The 20,798-nt window shown below is 36.9% G+C and overlaps 2 protein-coding genes across 17 annotated transcripts in view; both read left to right on the top strand.

The window, feature by feature from the left end:
* The window catches only part of Unc80 (unc-80 homolog, NALCN channel complex subunit), a 206,871-nt gene extending 202,392 nt beyond the window's left edge, over window positions 1-4,479 (top strand). For all 7 annotated transcript variants that reach the window (XM_047544569.1, XM_047544573.1, XM_047544570.1 and 4 more), the window contains one exon: window positions 570-4,479. In XM_047544569.1, the coding sequence (XP_047400525.1) occupies window positions 570-836 (267 nt within the window). In that variant the 3' untranslated portion in view covers window positions 837-4,479. The remainder of the gene's footprint in view (window positions 1-569) is intronic.
* A 1,174-nt stretch (window positions 4,480-5,653) lies between these two features.
* Window positions 5,654-20,171, top strand: Rpe (ribulose-5-phosphate-3-epimerase). Of its 10 annotated transcripts, XM_047544044.1 has the most exons (8): window positions 5,814-5,839; window positions 6,480-6,510; window positions 10,414-10,481; window positions 12,567-12,646; window positions 16,735-16,874; window positions 17,228-17,362; window positions 17,887-17,973; window positions 19,435-20,171. In XM_047544044.1, the coding sequence occupies exons 3-8, from the start codon at window positions 10,471-10,473 to the stop codon at window positions 19,555-19,557; spliced, it is 576 nt and encodes a 191-aa protein (XP_047400000.1). In that variant the 5' UTR covers window positions 5,814-5,839; window positions 6,480-6,510; window positions 10,414-10,470; the 3' UTR covers window positions 19,558-20,171. The 10 variants fall into 10 exon arrangements, with proteins under 10 accessions (XP_047399999.1, XP_047399997.1, XP_047399998.1 ...); XM_047544041.1 differs by lacking the exon at window positions 10,414-10,481 and having other exon boundaries at window positions 5,656-5,828; window positions 6,480-6,499; XM_047544050.1 differs by lacking the exon at window positions 10,414-10,481 and having other exon boundaries at window positions 5,696-5,839; window positions 6,480-6,499.
* The last annotated feature ends 627 nt before the right edge of the window (window positions 20,172-20,798 follow it).

Genomic DNA, 20,798 nt, shown 5'->3' on the forward strand with positions numbered 1-20,798 from the left:
AAAAACCTAAAAGAAAATATTTTGCAGCTGAAATAACCATGAAAACAATTATATGATACCTAGTTGAAGGGCAGTTCAATGAAAAAAAAAAAACAATTTAGATGAAGACTTTACATCAGGAGCCTTCTGTTTGCTATAAGGTGAGAGGAACTTTGTTTTAATCTTCCTCCTCATTGTTTTGATATTTTTCATATTTTGATTTTTTTCTTCTTTTGATTTTTACAATTCCTATAGGTACCACATTCTTCTCATGTGGTATTTAAAGAAAACTAAGGGGCAATGTTACTCTATACCTTTGTATAGATATATAAACATTTTGATACTTATTATCTCATTTGATCTTCATAGTCAGTAAGGTAAGCAGGACAAAAAAGTGTGCTCGTTTTACAGGTTAGAAAACTCAAGCTTAGAAAGCTGAAGGGCCTATGTAAAATCTTACCTGTAAGAAGGGCTAGAACCAGGACTAGCCTTCTAAGTCCTTGTCCAGTTACAACTGCATTACATACTTTGATACTCTTCTCTGGTATCCATCCTACTTGTTTATGATGTTATGACCCTTTTGATCATAGAGTGAACCCTTCCCCACCGAAGAAGGAGAAAAGAAGGAGGACACAGAAGCACAAGGTGCTGCAGCTCACAGCCCCCTCTCTCCTCAGCTTTCAGACCCTGATGACTTCACAGGCCTTGAAACTTCCAGCCTCCTACAGCATGGAGACACTGTCCTTCACATCAGCGAGGAAAATGGCATGGAGAATCCCCTGCTGTCCAGTCAGTTCACTTTTACTCCCCCTGAGCTGGGGGAGACAGATGTAGTCCTCGATGAGTCTCATGTTTAGTTCTGTATCTTGTTAGTATTGAAGGTATAGAAAAGACATGGAAAGGATCACTCTGCTGAAAGTTGAATACTTTTGCTTTTAATTAAAAAGATTAATTACAAAACAGCACTTTACATCCAATGAATGGCACAAATCTGAGTAGATTTTACTGCCAATACACCTAATGTTTCATAAACATCTTGAAAATCAAAGGCTAAAAGGATTTAGTTGTGTGAAGACCAGAAAAACCAGGGAAGAATAAGGGGAAAGAGCCATTTCACTGTACTTAGTGATTCAAGAAGCCTTGAACAGTTAAAAGTATATACTGTTACAGCACTGCTTTTACATGAATATTAAATAATATATTCTAAAAAAAAGAATGCAATTTTTGAGGTTGCTCATATTATACATCTCATGCAAATGTTTATTTTTATAGTTTCAAAAATATTAAACCAGGTGGCTATACAAGTAGTGATTTACATGATGATAATCAATATGGAGAATATTAGTTTGGGGTGAATAAATAACAAATAAGCCTGCAGCCATTTTTGTTTTGGTCAACAATGCAGCCATTTAGAAGAAGAAAAAAAGTACTATTTTTAGAGCTGTGGACTTTTCAAAATTTATTTTTCAACTGTCACTTTCAGTGCACGTTGTAAATCAAAATGCTAATGCCGTAAGATCATTCCATTTCATAATCACATTAGAGAATATTCAGAAATTATCAGTTATAATTCTGAATTAAGAACCTAAACAGCTGTACAATTCTAAAACTTACTACATGTAAATATAATAGATTGAAAGAGGTAATATTCCCACTTCTATCCCTGACTACACCCATGCCAAGATTAGGATTTATTGGGAAATGTGATTACTTTCCCCTATGGCCTCCCTACGGTATCCTGTGCCTGCCCTTCAGGGCATATTTTCATATGTTAAAGTTAGTGTTGTTAGAATTGGTTCAATAAAATAACTTTTTTCTTAATAGTAAAATACTCTTATGATCCTTGGGACATCTATGTTTATGAGGAAAAAACATAAAGCTAGCAATTTCTTCATAGACACACTCAGCTTATACATTTTACAAATAGGCCTTTAACTTGAAGTTCAATTACTTTAAGGTAAAGTACAAAATTTGGAAGGCTTTGAGGCCAACATCTAGTGGATTATTAAAGGGCTGGGCATCAAAGAATACAAAATTGATTTTTGTAATTTTAACAGTCTACATTAGAAAATTGTTATATAACTACTGAGCATAAAAAAATCCATATGCATACCTAAATTGGTATGGTTGGGTGAGTGTGTGTATTTTCTAGTCCTAAAGTAGAAGTTTAACATAGAATTTAATTACACTGAGATTTAAAATACATTCTATATGCTTCAATGTTGACTCTGTTGACTGTGAAATGTATATGTATATAAAGAGGGAATCTACTAAACCCACCTTAATCATAAAGGAAAATTATTTTTCTGTTAGATCTGCTTATTAAATAGGCACTGTTTATATCATGATTTACAATTTCAAATATAATTTGGGGTTATGATCCCATTTATTAGGAGAATGAAAGATATCTGTGAGTTAATGATAAAAAAATTCAAAATCTCAAAATTCAGAAAATCAAGGAGGTAAATGGCCTCTTTTATGCTTTATAACATTTTCACATCATTTACACTTAATGTTGAATTAATTCTCAAGTGCAAAAGTAGACATGTAAGTGGTTTTCTGACTCTAAGCTGATATATTTTACCTGCTAAAAATCATGCTGCTCAGTTAGCTTTAGAGGCCTTATGTTTGGTAATTAAAAGTGTCTGGGCTATGTGAGTCTCTCTATATGTGTGTGCTTTGTTCCAGTTTCTTGACTTTTGATTCGAATTCTCTATGTATATCAAATACTTACAAAGTAAAGGGGTCATCCTAAATACTTTTATTTATATATACATATATATATTTTAAATGTATTGAGCTGTTTTGAACATGATTTTGCTGGTCTTTCTGCCTTTTAGTCCAACTCTTTCACTCAAATGTATGGAAGCCTGTTAGAAACTTTTTTAATAAGCTAAATCATATAATACTTTGCAAAAAAAGGAAAACACCTCCCATTCTGAGAAACAGGGGCTTATAGAGTGGGAATGTTTTCATCCTGGGACTACTGAGATTTTGCAGATGTGTGCATCTGTTCAATTGAAGGTATCCTTAAATGTGTTGAATGTAACGTGTTGAATGTTTATGTGTAATGGCTAACGTATCTATATGTATGTGCATAAGACCCTCATGAGATGTATTCTCAGGAATACTGTCACCTGGAGTTTGAAGGAATAACTATTTTTAAAAAACAATAGTTGGGGAAGGTTAAAAAAAGTTCAAGATAATTGACAATCTTTTGTAATGTTCAAAGTATTATTGACTACTTGACTAAAAGTTAATTATTACATATAATATGATAAATACAGTATTGGTAATAACAGGTCATTTCTTAAACTATGATACTTACTGATATTTGTCTTATTCAGAGGGAAAAATTACAGGCACCTACTTCCCATGTGTAAAAACCTGGACATAACAAAAGGTTGCTTCTTCAGAAAGTAACATTTGAGAGACCCTGGAGTAAACAAACATCATCATGACAATGGGTATAGATATATAATTTGCAGATTCAATTCAACCAGTTCACATCCTAGATACAGAATTTTCTATAGTAATCATTTTACTTTAATTTTTCAGCATTTGCTGCTTTTTATAATTCTATTAGATAAACTATCTGATTTTTCTGAAAGGGAAATAAGTTCTTGGGTGCCTGTCCCAAGGCACTAAGAAATATAGTGTCGAAAGGCATAAATGGGCACATGGCATTGTTGGGAGTAAAGTCCGAAGTATTGGTGATCTGGTTAGGGTATTTTGCACAGATTGGGAGTAGCTGGCTTGCTACTTCAAGAGTATCTTGGACAGAATGACATCTCCTCTTCTTTAGCATCTGTTCCTTTAAGAAAGAACTTTCTCCACTCTGCTGCCCAGCTCCGAGAATTTCTGAGAAAACAATAGGGCATATGTAGAGAACTATAGGGAAGAAAGGGTCATAAATGAATAGAATGGCAGTCTAAAACATGAATTAAATATCCTTCCTCAAGTTACACACTTCAATAGAGTACAGTCTCTGGAATTTGCTGCTGTCACATCGAGTCATGCTGTTGTCCTGTGACCTCACACTTCCAGTTCCATGGCCTTGTGTCTTAGCAGTGAGTAAAATGTCCCACTTCCTCATTTACTTTAGTGGGTCTCAACTGCAGCATTTCAAAAGCAAACTTTGATTTGACACTCAGGAGAATAAAAACAAGGGCAGGATGTGTTTGGAAAAGCTTAAGACAAATTTATTTATATTATTTTAGGATCATTTAGGATTACAGATCTATGTACCTCCATAATATTTTTTAATTGTCACTGTGACCACAGGATGCAAGTCCTTTATTAGCCATTTTATAGGTAAAAACAAAGGATTGACTACACAGCCAACTTCCCTCAGATGACTATAAAGTCTGTTATGAATATTGAATGACCAAAGAGCATGGAAAAAATGCATATGAATAAATACTGAAATGTTTATGAAAGATATTTATGAAAGATATTGACTTCTGTGTTTGAATATGCACATATAATAAAAAGAAATCTAAGAGCATTTAATATGCCTGAGTTTTATTTCTCACCATAAGGAAGAAAGCCTTGGCTCATTCAGGAAAATGTTCATTTTGGATCCCTGGGGTATACCTTTGTTAATGTCTTGCTGTCCCTCTCCTCTCCAGTCTGCCCTGAGGTCACCTTCCAATTAGACACTTCCTATTCCTGCCCCCTTCCCTGCCCCCCCAGTTCTATACTATTCCAGCTTTCCACCCTTTTCAAACAAAGCAGAGTTTGGTGCATTGGAGTCAGGTTCCCCAACTTGACTTCACTGTCCAGATTATGACCTACTGGAATGATTGGTTCATTTCTCAGTGGGAATGTTAAAGACCTCATTGTCCTCTGACAGTCCATAAAAACTGTGGGGTCCCAGTTAACATCAGTTATATCTTTAATACAAATTACGAAGTGCCCTCTCCTTACTCCCTAGGAATTGCTCTTGCTAAATTCATTTTTACCCACGTGGTCTCACTTTCATCTCTTTTTCAGACCCAGAATCATTAGGCGGTAGACACTTATTCATTTCCGTATTGTGTCTGCACAATAACCAAATGTGTCACATATGTCAATGACTATTACAGAGAGAGAAAAGACAAAAAGATAAACGAGGGGAGGAAAAGTGGGTACGAATTTTCCATCATTTCGAACTGAGCACCAGACAACGAGCTGGGCTCATCACCTGGTCTCGTTCATTTAATCCTCACAAGAAACCTAAAAGCTGCGCAAAGTCTTTAGAGATGAGAAAACCAAGGCAGTGGGAAGTGACTTGCCTGGCTACCCAGCTTAAGCCTGGCCCAGAAGAGTTCTAGGAGTTCTAGGAGCGAGAAAGCAGAGGGAAAAGGTGGTTGTTTTTTAAAGGGCAAACATGGGAGCTGCGGAGGAAAGGAACGCATAAGCAAATGATGGATAAACAAAAGGTGAAGTAAGGTCAAGAGACAAGGGGAGGGAACTGTACAGAAAGTAAGACAGAAGAAGCCCAAGAAACTCCAGCATACTGCGAAAGGTAAGAGGGTCAGGGGGAAGAAAAAAAAGTAATCCATAAGGCCCCGCCCCTAGGCCCCTGACCCCTCCCCTGGGATGGAGGCGGGACTTCCTCTCCGCAGGGCACTGCTTCCGGCAGAGTCCGGAAGACTCCACGGGGAAGGGGCGGGTCCCCGGCTGCGCGCCCAATCGGGGCGACGCTTTCGTCTAGCCGGGACTCGTGGGGTAACTAGCACTACAGGGCCAGCACCATGGCGTCGGGCTGCAAGATTGGCCCGTCCATCCTCAACAGCGACCTGGCCAATTTAGGGGCCGAGTGCCTTCGGATGCTAGACTCTGGGGCAGATTATCTGCACCTGGATGTAATGGACGGGTAACTCCTCGGGGCTCGGGTCGGGGTTGCCGCGCGGGGGCAGGTCGGCGCACCTGTACTGAATGCCTGTTGGGTGCACGGCGTCCCTGTACGACCGGGCGCCTCACTCTGAACGCAGTATTGAGGTGGGGACTCGGGTGGGAAGCTTGAAGGCCCTGGCTGGAGCTGACCTGACGCAGCATCCTGGGCTGCGGGCGGGACCCAAACCTCAACTCCTCCCCTCCCCCACGTAACGTGTGGTCTTAGGACCCGGAAGCGACCTTAAATCTCCAGGCCCTTTAGCGAACAGGTAGAGAAACTGAGGCCCAAGGGGATAGGCATGACTTGCCCAAACTCATAGCTAGTTAGTGGCAAAGCTGGGGAGACATATTTGTGTAACGATTGAGAGCTTGGCACCTGAAGGGAAATTGCCCAAGTTCTGCCACTTATTGGATTACCTTGGACAAGCCACTTAACCTCATTGAGCTTCAGTTTCATTATTTGAAAAAAAGGGGAATAGTCATAGAACATACGCTTACGTATGTTTGGAAGACGAAATGAGCGAATCCAAGTTTACAGTGCCTGGCGTATAGTAAATTCTCTGTAATTGTTAGTTGTATCATTATTCGAATTCTGATTTTCCTATCTATTTTTTCTTCAGGCATCCTGCTCTGCAGTGAGGTCAGTTTTTTGTAAGTAAATTTTAAGCACTGTAGTTATAACACATGTTATTCGGAATTAGAATACAAGTTTCTTAAGTTGGTTATAAAACGAGGAAAGAAACGGAGAGAAAACAGTAAGACCCCTCAAGATTACAGACGTTTGTGACAGACCTGTAATAACTCGAATCTTGCCTTTGTCAAGTGTCTGTACTTCTCCGATTGCACTGTTAGGCAAGTCTTTACGTTGTGATAGAAAAACTAATTTTATCCGTGCGCGGTGGTGCTCCCTAGTAATCCCAGCGGCTGGGGAGGCTGAGGGGAGGATCGCAGTTTCAAAGCCAGCCTCAGCCATTTAGCAAGCCCCTGTCTCAAAATGAAAAATAAAAAGGGCTGGGGATGTGGCTTAGTCATTAAGTGCCAGTGGGTTCAATCCCCAGTACCAAAAATAAATAAATAAGTAATAAAGGAGAAAGAAAAATTTATTTCAATTAGGTGAAAACCTCCATGTGCCCTTATTCACATTTGTATTATGTTATTTACGAAAGATCACTAATTTTGTTAAAATTTCACTTCTTTTTGAGTTTTGTCTTCCTTTCTTCTGTGTTGTTAGTTGTGTTGTTTCTCTTTCACATTCCACCTTACAAGTTTTCCCAACTGATCATGGCAAAGCCTTGACCTGAGATTACTAAGAATGATAGGCTTAATGTATAAAAAGGTCAGTAAATATTACCTCTTACAAAGTTTGATTTTTAGCTTACTGTCATGTGTAATTCTACTTATATGCTTATATATTTAAAACCTTTGCTTGGAAGCCCTCAGTTCTCACAGGTAACACTGATTGGAGTGTGTACCTTAGAGATGTTAGCTATATTTTTATTCCTAAGAGAACACCTAGAGGTCTGAGGATGGAACAGTCTACATGCATATCTGTGAGTCTGACACAGAAAGCAATCTGGTTTGAAATAAGCCATGTATCGGTAAGTGAATGGATGAGGAAAATAATTTGTTTCAGTTAACCAATCAGAAATATTAATGACAATAGTAGTAGTAATATTTACAAGCATGTGACTATTTCTATTCTGGTGCTTTTTGTGAATTAACTTAGTTTTACCATGTTGGTGCTATTCTTACCACCAGCATTTTAATTGGTTCCTATTAATTATATGTAGCATTAAGATTCATTTTGACATAATTATAAAAGCATGGAATATAATTTGCTCTGATTTAGTCTCCAGAACTCCCCTTTCCCTTCCCCCCTTTTCTTTCCCTATTGATCTTTCTGCTATTTATTTATAGGTTTTTTTTTTTTTAATTAGTGTCTTGTGGATTTACATAATGGTGAGATTCACTGTGGTATATTCATACATGAACATAGGAAAGTTAGGTTGAATTCATTCCACTGTTTTTCTCTTATCCCATCCCTTTTCTCTCCCCCTCAATCCCCTTCCTCTTCTCCACTGATCATCTTATTTTGATAGAGGTCCTCGTTACCCCTGTTTCTTTTCTCTTTCTTTTGGACTAGTTTCCACATATCAGAGAAAGCATTCAACCTTTGACTTTCTGGGTGTGGCTTATTTTACTTAGCATGATAGTCTTCGGTTCCATTCATTTGCCGGTACATGCAGTAATTTTATTCTTCTTTGTGACTGAGTAATACTCCATTGTATTATCAGCATTTTTGACAGTGAGGAATAAGGCACATAGTTATGTCTTGTTGCTAGAAAATGGTGACGCCAGCTCTAGAAGCAATGTAACAGTTTGTGTTCCCTCAAAAATTAAATGCCTTTTGTGGGCCCTGGGCTGACAGAATGACTGACATTCTCTGTTCTCAAAGAGTAACTCATAATTTATACTCTTATTCTTGTTACTACTTGCCTTTCTTGCTACACTGAAAGCTTCCTGAAAACAGGGTCTACCTCTCTCTTGCTCATCTTGGTATTCTCTGCAGTAAACACCATCTCAAGTTTAGTTATCACTGATGAATGAGTGAATGGTTAAATCATAATGGGAGGAGGAGTATCCAAGGAATCACTTTTGTCTCCTCCTCTCCCTGTGGCAAACCTGGAGCATATTAAATAAGATGAAGTATTTGATTGTATATTGATACCCTTTTGTCAGGAAACTGGTTTGGAAAAAAGAAAACCTGTATATAGTTTGCAAATTTTTTCCTTTTAACCTTCACACACCTTTAAAAGAGTGTTTTCTTATGTCTTTTACAGCAGAGAAAATTTGTTTAGGGAGGTTCAGCCAACACCCTTAAGCCACATGTCGCAGTGTCTCCTAGGTCAGGGGTATGAACGTGGGGGCTTCAAAACCCTTTATTGCAGATTGCCAACCAGAACCTCCCCTTTCTAGTTTCCCTCTGTTTCTCTCTTGCCTGTCCCCTTTAATCTCATCCAGCATCACACTTTGGATGGACTTGTTTTCTAGTCTCCCTCTTCCTCACCCAGGCCCTTAATTTTTCTCCTGATCAAAACATTGACTAGGAAGTCAAGCACTAGTTTGGAGATCACTGTGGAAGGTGGGGCACTAATATGTTTATGTGTGGAATAAAGGACTAGTTGATTCTCCAGAAAAATACCCTGGAAAATGCAAATGCATCATAACCGGGCAGTGACTGGAATGTGTTGATCCTAAGCATGAGAAAAGAGCAAATAAGCAATTGCCAAAATTTAAAATTGGGGAGATTTCACATTAATCCCGATGGCAGAGAAATTAAAGATTTGCCAGCCCTGGCCACACTCTGGCCAAGCCACAGTGGGCTGGACCTGAGTGGGGCATCCACCTTTAACCAGTCCAGGTGTTCATTGCTCCTCCTCCTCCCCATCTGCTCTTTGCTCCTGATGTTACTGCCAACTCACTTTGGCTTGTAATTCCTGATTAAAAGGAAGTTTGTTTTCTGGTATCAGTCTGGGTACTTTTTATATCAACCTTAGTCCTGTTCTTCCCATCTTTGTTTTTCTGCAGTAGAGTTCATTACAGTTATTTTCTAAGTAAAGCTAAGGATTGACAGTGGAACATGATGAGAGATAAAATAATTTTATTTCTGTACTACAGTTATAGTTTAATTCCAGTAAGTCTCTGGGAAGAAAAATACTTTTTTATTGCATTTTATTTCTTGTAGACTATTCCAGAAACTACTTTCAAGGGGGAAAAAAAGGCATAATGAGATAATGATGAAGTAGACTTTCTGATGAAATTTCTGTTTATGAGAGTGAAATAATTTAGTCTTTTCCAGGCTGGTCTGATAAGAATTCTCTGGGGCATTTGAAAAATTCAGATTCTTGAATCCATTTTGGAGTTGGTAGACTTCAAGTAAAGGCTCTAAACCATTTGTATCAGGTGCTTCTGTGTGGTTATCTAGGCAAATTCAGGACATTCTGACTTCATGCTTGGATTTGTTAGCCCTGCATTGTTAGGGTTTAGCCACAGACCTTTCATTTCTTCTGAGAATATTAGTGCATTTTGTTCTTCAGGATAATTAGTGAATCCACTGATGCAATTTGTGCATCAGAAGCGCAAATTGGTCACATAATTTGGAGTCAGTAGTTTTAATTGTTAGGCTTGTGTTTGCCAATAAAGAAAATATGTATTGTTTGAATTTTACTTTTTCATGATGTTATCATATTATATTTTCATGATAAACAAAACCTAAGGTTCATATAACAAAATTATTTCCAAGGCCACACAGCAAATTCAGAGAAAACCTTAGGGAATCAAAATCTTTTAATTCCAGCATTGCAAAATATTTAGTAGGCCTAGCTGCCTGCGTATTTGACCTTTATTTTTGGTTTAAGTAACCCAAGCACCTTTTCTGCCTATAATCCTGGCAGCAAATTCTAGAATAATTTTCTAAATACTAGAAATCAACCTACAAGGGCCAACATATCAGTAAGTGAAAGTACCGTCCTGATCCACCTTACCTTTCCTCAGGTGTATCCTGAATCCTGACCTTCCCCCTTCCCCCCTTAGTTTTCATTGAAGGAACAGATGTCATTAAGGTAAGCCTATTGAACTCCTGCCTTTGCCACTCACTGATGGGGTGACTTTGGGTCTCTTGCTTATCTGTGAAATACAGATAGCAGTGCCTATCTCATAAGGTTGAGAGATTTTAGATTTAATGTATGGGACGTGTTTAGAACTTGTGCCTGTGCTGTATGTTAGTTTGTTTTTTTATTAACACTCATTGTTTCTGTCATCTAAACTTAAAACCTTAACCATGGTTTATTCTCTTCTTTCATCCCCCAGTGCCCCACATCTAATCGGTTGACACATCCTGTCAGTTTTGCCTTACTTTGTTGTTATTCCTGTTCCTTGCCAATTACTAATACCTTTTATCTTTCTTCTTGCAACTTGTTGCTCAGTCCTTCTTCCTGCTTATTAATTGTATCTTATGTAGTATTCTTGCTTTAAAATCTTACTTCCTATTTTCAGTGGGATAAAGTCTGAAGAGCTGACCATGGCATTTGACCTCCTTAATGTGATTTAACTCATCTCCTGTGTATTTCATACCTATCTGGTTAACACCATTGACCCTTCTTTGAACATAACTTTCTTCTTTTGGCTCATTTTCAAACTTTGCTTCATTTCTTTCATCTTTGCAAATCTTGTTTTCTAAATCTTATGATCTTTTAATGTTCTGTAATATGTTTTTGTCTGTCTGTCTATAATACATGTTGCCTGCGTGTTACTGTCCAGTGTTTTCTGGAAACCCTGATGTCATTAATGTAATATTATAGTTTCTTGCTTATGTAACAGTTGAGTGTGTATCCTCCTTCCATCCTGGGGCTTTCATGTCTGATGGGTTTTGTTGTCAAATGGTAAAGTTAGAGTAGGAAAGGAATATACTTTGAATATCCTTTATGTAAAATCCCTTATTCCTATCTTGGATTTTTTGGACTATTTATACGCGCGCGCGCGCACACACACACACACACACACACACACACACATAAATGAGTTATTTTGGGAGTGAGACCCAAGTCTAAACATGACATTCATTTGTTTCATATACATCTTACACGCTTCTGAAAGTAATTTTACAAGATATTGTTACTTTGCCTGCATTTTGATTGCAGCTTTTCTCGTGAAGAGTAGAGGTTGGTGCTCAAAAATTTCCAGTTTTGAAATAATTTGGATTTTCAGATTAGGGATGCTCAACCTATTCCACTTAATCTTCTGGACTCTGTAGTGATGCATATCATTTAAACTCAGAGATCATTGATGAGAACTAGTCATATGGGCTGACATGGAGGTAATTTGAAATTTGAAAATGTAAACGCTCTTTCAGTATGGAGGAAACTAGCATATTTTATAAAACACAGTATCTGATTCACCCAGTACTTGTAGGTAGAAGATTTTGCTAAATGTTTAAGTGAGCAAATAGTATAATAGGAGTAGTAGTGGGATAGGTGAAAGGTTAAGTACTTTGGGTCTGATATCAGACACTTAATATGAATCCTCCCTCTATGGATTATTAACTGGTGGACTTAAGGATGTTATTTGTCATGTTTTCTTTAAGTGGGGATAATAGTAGTATCAATTTTGTTAGACTTTTGTGAAGATGAAATGAAGGTACAATGCCTGGCATATAGTTAACTCTCAGTAACAGTTGGTTATTAATAAAAACATCCAAGTTTGATACTGATTATCTTTAGGAAAATTTAAATTCTCATTTAGTGCCTAGTGAAATGCATTAGAAGTAACCACAAGTTCCTGTGAAAGCTGCAAGCCAGAAGACAGGTGCCAGAGTCCTGAACTTTGCTAACTAGTGTGTGACTTGGGCAAGTCATAAACTTTTGGGTTTTTTGTTTAGTCATTTTTCCATTTCTGTCCGTTATGGGTTATAAATTCTCCTCATTTATTATGAAGATATGTGTAGCATTATGCTTTTTTGACACATCAGGGAGCTCTTGCTTTGCAAAACAAAGTTGTCCAGTTATTAGTTTCATTTTCATGTTGATATATTAAATTGAAAAATATTGCAGTCACAGCCAGTCCCTTCTACCCCCTTCAGAATTCATATTGAGAGAAATATAGAAACTGAATGAAAACATTTTCAGAGTGAGATTTTGTTTGTCTTGTAGGCATTTTGTTCCCAACATCACCTTTGGTCACCCTGTGGTAGAAAGCCTCCGAAAGCAGCTAGGCCAGGACCCTTTCTTTGGTAAGTGTTATGTCATCTGGTGCTAGATTATGTTGTTCAGATAAAGGAAAAGGGGATGATTGATTTCTTAGCTTCCAGTTCATCCTATACCCTTCCGCCTTTCCCTCCAGCCCTGCTTCCTGTGTTGGGCCTTCACTGGCCTGACTTCAGTAGCAAGCCAAACTCTTTCCTGCCTCAGGGCCTTGGCACTTACTAATCTCTACTTGGAAAGCTCTTCACTTGTCTCAGTGCCTCAACTTTGGGCCTCAGGTCATTTGTCCTTTCCCCAAAGAGGCCTTACTAAGCACCTGTGCTAAATTAACCTTTATCCATTTACCACCTAGTTGATTTTCTTTTATAAGTTCTTCCAGTCTGAGATTACTTTAATCAGACTGTAGAGTCTGTGAAGGCAGAGATTGAATCCACCTCATTTACTGTGATTTTCCTAAAGCAGCACAGACACATGATTAGGCCTCAGTGTAATTGAACTTATGAATCAGTTGACTCATGCTGTAGAAGCCATTTATTTCATGAAAATTAAAGATTTTGAATTTTCTGAAATTATTTAATCAGCTTATAATAGATGCCATGCTCCTTTTTTGTGAATTAAAGTTGTTTTCATGCTATGAGAGGTGGATGAAATAAACAGCATTGTTTGCTCCCACTTTATAGTAGCCACAGTGTTCTCTGCTTTTGACTTTCTTGTGTGGATTTTTAAAACAGTTTTTTACTGTTTTCTCCTCTTCTCTTCATTTTATGTGGGTTCCTAGGGTCACATATTACTACTGTCTATATGTTCTCCTGTCATTGTCTTTCTTCTTTCCAGTCCTTTCCATTACCACGAGCCCTCTGCTTTTCCTTTTTAGTTTGCTGATAAACTGGCTAATTAATCACTGTAGAGTTCAGTCTAAAATAAAGGTGAATGAGCTCCATATATCTTAATGTTTAGGTTTTGTGATCTCTGTTTTTTATTTTATTTATTATTTTTTTTTGACGGTGCTGGGGATTTGAATCCAGGGCCTTGTGCTTGCGAGGCAAGCACTCTACCAACTGAGCTATATCCCTAGCCTCCTCCTTTTTTATATTAAGCATTTTTTTGGTTTAATTCTTGGATCCTGGCTGTTGGGTGATTGATGCATGAATATATTTTAGGAACTAGATCACAGGTTGTATGTGCAACTTGTAAAGTTGTTCAAACTTCGTTTTGAGTACAAATAAGCACCTAAGAAGAATTGATAAGAAAAAGTCTGCTTGTTACTATCTAAATCAATGGACTTCACATGTGGTATAGGGACCCATGGAAATCCTTAAGACCTTTTCATGTCATCTATGAGGTCAAAAATCTTTTCACAATACTCACTGTGTGATGCTTTTTGTATTGATAGTGCAAAAGCAGGGGTGAGTTAATTTGCTGGTGCCTTAAACCAAATTAGTGGAGTGGTATTGCATTATACCAATAGTCACTGTGTGCTTCATTGCTGTGTATTTTCAGTAAGTATCCTTGGTGAGGCAGTACAGGTTATTGATTTTAATAAATCTTAGCCCTTGAGCACATGTCTATTTAATATTTGTGTGGCAGAGTAGGAAATACCTACAGAGTAATAGTTGCATACTCCAGTATGATGGTTTTCTCAAGGAACACCACTTCTGCCATAGTTTGAATTGTAATCTGAACTCGATACATTTTTCATAAATATCATCTTTTGAAAAAAAGCTATTGACAGATGAATTTTGGATCTTCCAACTTGGTTATTTTCTTTAAAATCAATGAGGTAAACTTGTCACTTAAAAAAAAAAATGCCTTGTCAGTCTTGCAGCCACTGACAGAGCTTGGAAGAAAAATTAGAATATTGTAAAACTTGTGTCTTACTCCTCTGAGCTTGACAGCTTCCAGGTGCGGGTGCTCCTCACCTTACAATAAAGCTGCATCGCAGTCAATGTGTTGTAAAGGTAAAAGGATCTTAAGTTGAAAATGGATTTACTACACCTCACCTATCAAACAGTTATAGCGTTATACTACAGTAAAAGTTACTCTTCTTGTGAGAATATGAGATGATATTAAAGGAAGTACTTTGTGACTTTTCTTTGGCATATTCGAATTGCCACCCTCACTACTCTTGCACATTGGGATCATTAAGTAAAATAGGGTTTACTTGAGCACAGGCACTGTGATACAGTAACAGTCAGTCACCAGTACGGCTACTAAGTGACTAATGGGTAGGTAGTGTGTGCAGTGTGGATACACTGGACAAAGGAATTATTCACAGAGCAGGATGGTGTGAGGTATATGATTTAAATCTTGTGAATTGTTTACTTATGGAATTTTCTATTTAATAGTTTTGGACTACAGTTAACTATAGAAAACCTCAGAAATGAAGCTGTAGAAACTAAAACCATGGATAAGTGATATCTACTCAATTTATTACTTTTTAAATAAAGTAGTAAGTTGATACTTTAAAATGGATTAGTTTGAATTTCTAATACATTTCATATCTATAAATCTAGCCCATATCAACATAGGTTTTGGGGGGTCCTCAGTATTTTTTAAGAATAGAAAGGAAGCCTGGTACTAGAAGGTTTGAAAACTGCCAGTCTTGTGTTAATCATAGGCAAATTCACTGAAATGACTCCCGGAACTTGTGGAGATTCTCCAGTGAGAGTTGGTAATGGTTACTGTGTGCCAGAGATTCAGCATTTAAGGAAAAAGTAAGCTAGGTATTTTAAGCCAGATTGAATTTTCCTTGTTTATAATAGCAAAGGAGTACAACTTAGCAGAGGGGATGTATTTAAAAAAAAAAAATTTTTTTTTACCTATTAAAATAGGTTCTAATTTAATTACTTTAGCTCATTTAGAAGTAGCAGACTTTTAATCTTGGCTTCATTAGTCAAATCGTGTGCTCTTTTCCTAACATTTTTTTCAGAGCTTTATTGAACTTTATAATCTTAATTAAGTTCTGGAACATTAGAATTTTTTACTTGAATATGTCAGAAATGTACTTTCTCTAGCAAAACAAAAACTACTCACTACCAGTTACCATTCTTCACAGGTTTATTTTTTGATCAGTCTTTTAAGCTGCCTTCCTCCTTCTCACAAGCTACTATTGTTTTTTAAGTCAAGTTCTCTTAAGAAGGCCATGCCCATGTTCCCCTTACATGTAAGAATCAAGCTATAGAATGAGGTTGAATTTCAGACTTCTAGTCAAACTGAAATAGATCCATAATCTTCTGCCACTCAGTTAATGGCAGTTTAGGCTTAAGTTAGTTGCTCAAGCCTAAATTCTTGGTACCATGTTGACTTTCCTCTGTCTTCTACATGTAAATCCATCAGCAGTTTCTGTTGGCTATACCTTCAGAATATATCCAGAATCCTCAGTTGCTGCCACTCACCTAGGTTATTGTCATCTTGCCTTCTTAGTTGGACCTTGTCACTTAAAATCCTGTGATATTTATCCTGTATTGTTTGAAATAAAACCTTAGGGCCTGCCGAACTCTATGCTATATCTCCTCACTGCATGCCTTTCTCTGACTTCATCTTGTCATCCCTGGGCAGCCTTGGTCTCAGATACACTGCCCTTATTAACTGCCCTAATTTTCCCTATTTCATTTATTGTTTTTTCTCTCTAGCTAAAAAATGTAATCACCACAACGTTGGATAAACAGCAGCTAATAGCCTGTTCTGCTCAATTCCTACAGTCTAGGATGGTACAGGAAATGCTTATTAAAATTTTGTTGAAAGAATAAATGAAATCACAAAATTTAGCTTTCTGAGAGAAAGCAAAGCTGCACAGATAGTTTGATTTGTTTGAGTGTTTCTGGAGTGGCATTTCCTATACCTGTTCCTGGGTTTCCTGATTGCTATTTCTTTTCATGTACAGCAGCATGTGCTTTGTGTGGAAATTTTTCTTTCTTCCTTTCTTTTTTTGGTAAATGAATTTAAGCAAGCCCTGTCTTCAGGATAAAGGGAAATTACCTTGAAGTATAACTGTTTAGTTTCTGTCATGCCAGGAGAGTTTACATTCAAAATGGCAAAAACTACAGACTGATTTCAGTTGTATGAGCCAGGTATTTTCCTTCCAGTACTATATAGGAGCTGTATCTTTTCTTTTTAGACATGCACATGATGGTGTCCAAGCCGGAACAGTGGGTAAAGCCAATGGCTGTAGCAGGAGCCAATCAATATACCTTTCATCTTGAGGCTACTGAGAACCCAGGGGCTCTGATTAAAGACATCCGGGAAAATGGGATGAAGGTAAGAAGTTAGTGGTGGTGATGTTTTGTTCCCTTTCAGGGTTTGGCGGATTTGTTGGAAAGAAAGAAGTGAAAGGTAAAGAAGATCTGATGTAAGCAGCTGCTACATCTGGGAAGCTAGAGTTTAAGAATGACTTGTTTATCAGATTAATATATGCCACTAATGTTTTATGAAGATTACTGCTTTGTGGAACCATTTATTTTTTGACAGCCACATTAACTTGAAAAGAAAATGAAATAATCTATATATTCTATTCATTCTATTTTATAAAAACCTGGTATTTATACTATGCCCAATATGCACAATAGTGTAATAATTGTTAATGTAATATAGCAAATTTTTCTCTGTTACAGGTAGGCCTTGCCATCAAACCAGGAACTACAGTTGAGTATTTGGCACCATGGGCTAATCAAATAGATATGGCCCTGGTTATGACAGTGGAACCTGGGTTTGGAGGGCAGAAATTCATGGAAGATATGATGCCAAAGGTAAAAGAAATATTTGATTCTGGGGTGAGAATTTTACTGTATGTGTTTTTTTTCACTAAACATTATTGAAAGACTTGTCTATTAAGACAAACTGTTATAGCGGTAAAGAGACATGGGTGCCTACAAACTGTTGTAATACAGGGTGACAAGCACTGAAGTAGATATAGACTTTAAAATCAGAACTGATGTATCCCTGTGTGAAATTTTCTTTCAAAACTGTTTAATCTGTAACCTTTGAATCTCTTGGGAGTTTTCATTGAATATAGAGGGTTTGTGTTTGTCTTCTTTACATAAAGTATAGTCTCTGTAAAGACATGGCAGATTGAATGCCATTTGGCAAACATAACAAAACCTGCTCTTATAAAGGTTAATGTTTTTCAGTACATTAAAAAGCAAGTGTTTTGACATAGTTATTTTGAGATTTGGAGTTATAATGACTAGTATAGCTGTTTGATTTTGTTTGTTTCCCCCACCCCCACACACATCCATTTTAGGAGTCACCTTATTTCTTCATGTATATCTAGGTTCATTGGTTGAGGACCCAGTTCCCATCTTTGGATATAGAGGTCGATGGTGGAGTAGGTCCTGACACTGTCCATAAATGTGCAGAGGTGAGACTCTCCTTGACTGTGACTAGACCAATTTGTTGTCAGATAAAATCTGTAAGAGATTTCCCCTGCATTTCCTAAGTTGACTTTGTTTCTTGGGAAAGTATTTTTCTCTTTCCTTTTTTTTTTTTGTTTAAATGTAGAATTAAGAAAATAAAGACCAGTGAGTGAATTTCTAAAGTGACAAATTGTTAAATAGTAAATCCTGGTTATCTCAGTAATGCTGAAGTAAGTTCTTTATAGAAAAAGAATATGCTGAATGCCAGTCCTTTGGAAGACCATTAAGTTCCAGGTCTTATAAGACATTTTTCTAAAACAAGAGGAAAAAAGATACCTCCTGTCAAAGGGAAAAAATAGAGAAATTTAATTTTCATAGTTTTTACGTTAATTTTTGGAACTTGGATATATTAGTTATCTATTTGTCCCTTGTAAAAACAGACTAGGACCATTTTTGACAAAAATCTAGGTCTGATACCCACTTTATCCTCTACTTAGAGATGAGCTGTTTTCTTGTTTTGTTTTGTTCAGATGACCATCCTACTTAGTTGGGCTCCAGCTTCATAAAAGGATGGCAACCCTTCCTGTAGCCCTGTAGATGGTACATGCTTATGAGGCCAACTTTTTTCCAGCAGTGTTGTGTATCTGCACTTCTAGATTCTCCTACAGCAACCATACTTTTTTGCTTGAATACATACCTATCAATACTTGGCAGTGATAGATACTTAGAGGAGAGTCTAGCCAGATGCACAAGCATGTATCTTTTTGAACCTTGTGGAACTGCTTTGTATTAACTGTGTGCTATTATGCTATTCCTGCTCAAATGAAGTGCCATATTAAGTGGTAACCCTATAAAACTTCTGTGAGGAATGTTGTTGGAGATATAATACTCTGTCATAAAGTGATTGTGTCACATTGGAGAAATGTTCCTCAACTGGGAACCTTCTCCCCTTTCTAGTAAGGAATCACACAACATATTGAGTTTCCCTTCTCAAGTCATATCCTAGGAAGTTCAGAGCTAAATTTGGAGACACATTAACTTAGTTTTTAAGAATCTGTTTTTATTTCTTTGCTTTTGCATATCAAAATATCATTTTGAGGATTGGGGTTGTAGCTTAGTGGAAGAGTGCTTGCCTATTGTCTTTTAGCACTCTTCCACTTTTCCACTAAGAATGTGCTTGCACATTGTCTTTTAGATAACTGTGTAACTTATTTAGAATTGATTTAACAAAAAAAGTTCAGTAATTTCTTAAGATACATTTAAAAATAAATTTTACATTTGCATTTAATATGATTTTACATTCTTATGAATGTTATAACTTCTTAGTCATTGAACTAGATTGCTTAAGTTTGTTTATCTCAAAGTGGATTTTGGACAAAGTGCTGGGATAGGCAATGGTAGGATTCTGTTTTAGGCTTTTCTACTTCTCCCTTTAAGGCATAACCCTAAGTGTTTACTTCTTCCAGGCAGGAGCTAACATGATTGTGTCTGGCAGTGCCATTATGAGGAGTGAAGACCCCAGATCTGTGATCAACTTACTAAGAAATGTTTGCTCAGAAGCTGCTCAGAAACGGTCTCTTGATCGATGAACTCACAAGAAACCCTGTGTTTGTGCTCATGAAACCTTTTTACTGGAAAACAGGAATATTGACTACCAAATCATATCCAGTTGAGGCAATACTACTTTTCTGAGCAATTATTCATTCCAATGATTAAAATCTGTGCAGAATGTTCTAAGAGGTTAAAAATTGGTGTGTACAACATTCTTTAGTGATCAAATTTAAAGGTTAGTGTGGTGGAAGACTGTTTTTACTAGAATTGATTTTTATAAAGAGTTAAAGTATGGGCTGTATTAAGGTTACGAAAAAGAAATGTGTCAACACCTAAGATGTTGTTAGCTACTATGAAAATTTTTTTTTCCGTTTTTAAAAATAATGTTCTATTGTTTTCCAACTGTTTTCCAAAAGCAAAGGAAGCCCTTATATTTTTCCTTATTCACGTCATTTTTTATTTGTTTATATGCTTGATAATATGAGTAGTGTGGAGCTAAAAAATACAAGCTTGGGCAGGATGGCATACTGTTGTCTTGGATCTGAAACATTTATGTTTCACTTATCACCTTAGATTGAATTCATTAAAAACTATAAAGGTAATGTCCTGTGAAGCCCAGGGGTTCTAAAATACAACCATAGATTTTCATCAAGGTGTTTTGTTGAAGCACGTTATTCACTGATTCTTTTCTATTCTTGGTTTTCTTAATCGCATCCAGCATTCTTAAGGACATTAAATAATGCTGTTGTGTTAGCTTTGCATAGATAATAAGCAAAGCCTTGGGTTTCCATTGGGCTGAATCCTGGCTCTGCCCTTCTAGCTGTTTGATCTTAGCAAATCACCCAACCTTTTCACATTGCTAATTCATTTGTACATTGACTATAATAACCATGCAGAATTATGTTGGAGATTAAAAAAGATAATTGTTGATAAATGGAAAGCTTCCAGTAATATTTCTAGAATTTAGAGGATGCTCAGCACAAAGTAGATAGCAGTGTAAGTTTATGTTATGGGTTATGAAGTACTTTCATATAATCTTATTAAACCTATGAATTACTCCTGCAAATGGCAGGACAGGTATTTTGTTCTGTTTAAAAAATGAAATTAAAGCTCTGCAATAGACTGGTGTCATGGAAAGATCCAGTATGACATAGAATTTCTGGTCTGTATAACTCCCCACCAATGGCCCCCCGTTGAATCTTTGAAAAGAAACTTCTTTTACTTAATATTGTCTTGTTTCCAGTCTACCTTTATAATAGTGGTTCAGATGACTGAGAAT

Source organism: Sciurus carolinensis, chromosome 3 (assembly GCF_902686445.1).
Source record: "Sciurus carolinensis chromosome 3, mSciCar1.2, whole genome shotgun sequence".
Lineage (NCBI taxonomy): Eukaryota > Metazoa > Chordata > Mammalia > Rodentia > Sciuridae > Sciurus > Sciurus carolinensis.

Excerpts from the sequence above, each read along its gene's own strand:
- Rpe (XM_047544041.1), top strand. The coding sequence starts at position 5,718 with ATGGCGTCGGGCTGCAAGATTGGCCCGTCCATCCTCAACAGCGACCTG. Across the intron at positions 6,500-12,566 it reads GCATCCTGCTCTGCAGTGAG|GCATTTTGTTCCCAACATCA; the intron begins GTCAGTTTTTTG and ends TTTGTCTTGTAG. Across the intron at positions 17,363-17,886 it reads TGGAAGATATGATGCCAAAG|GTTCATTGGTTGAGGACCCA; the intron begins GTAAAAGAAATA and ends ATGTATATCTAG.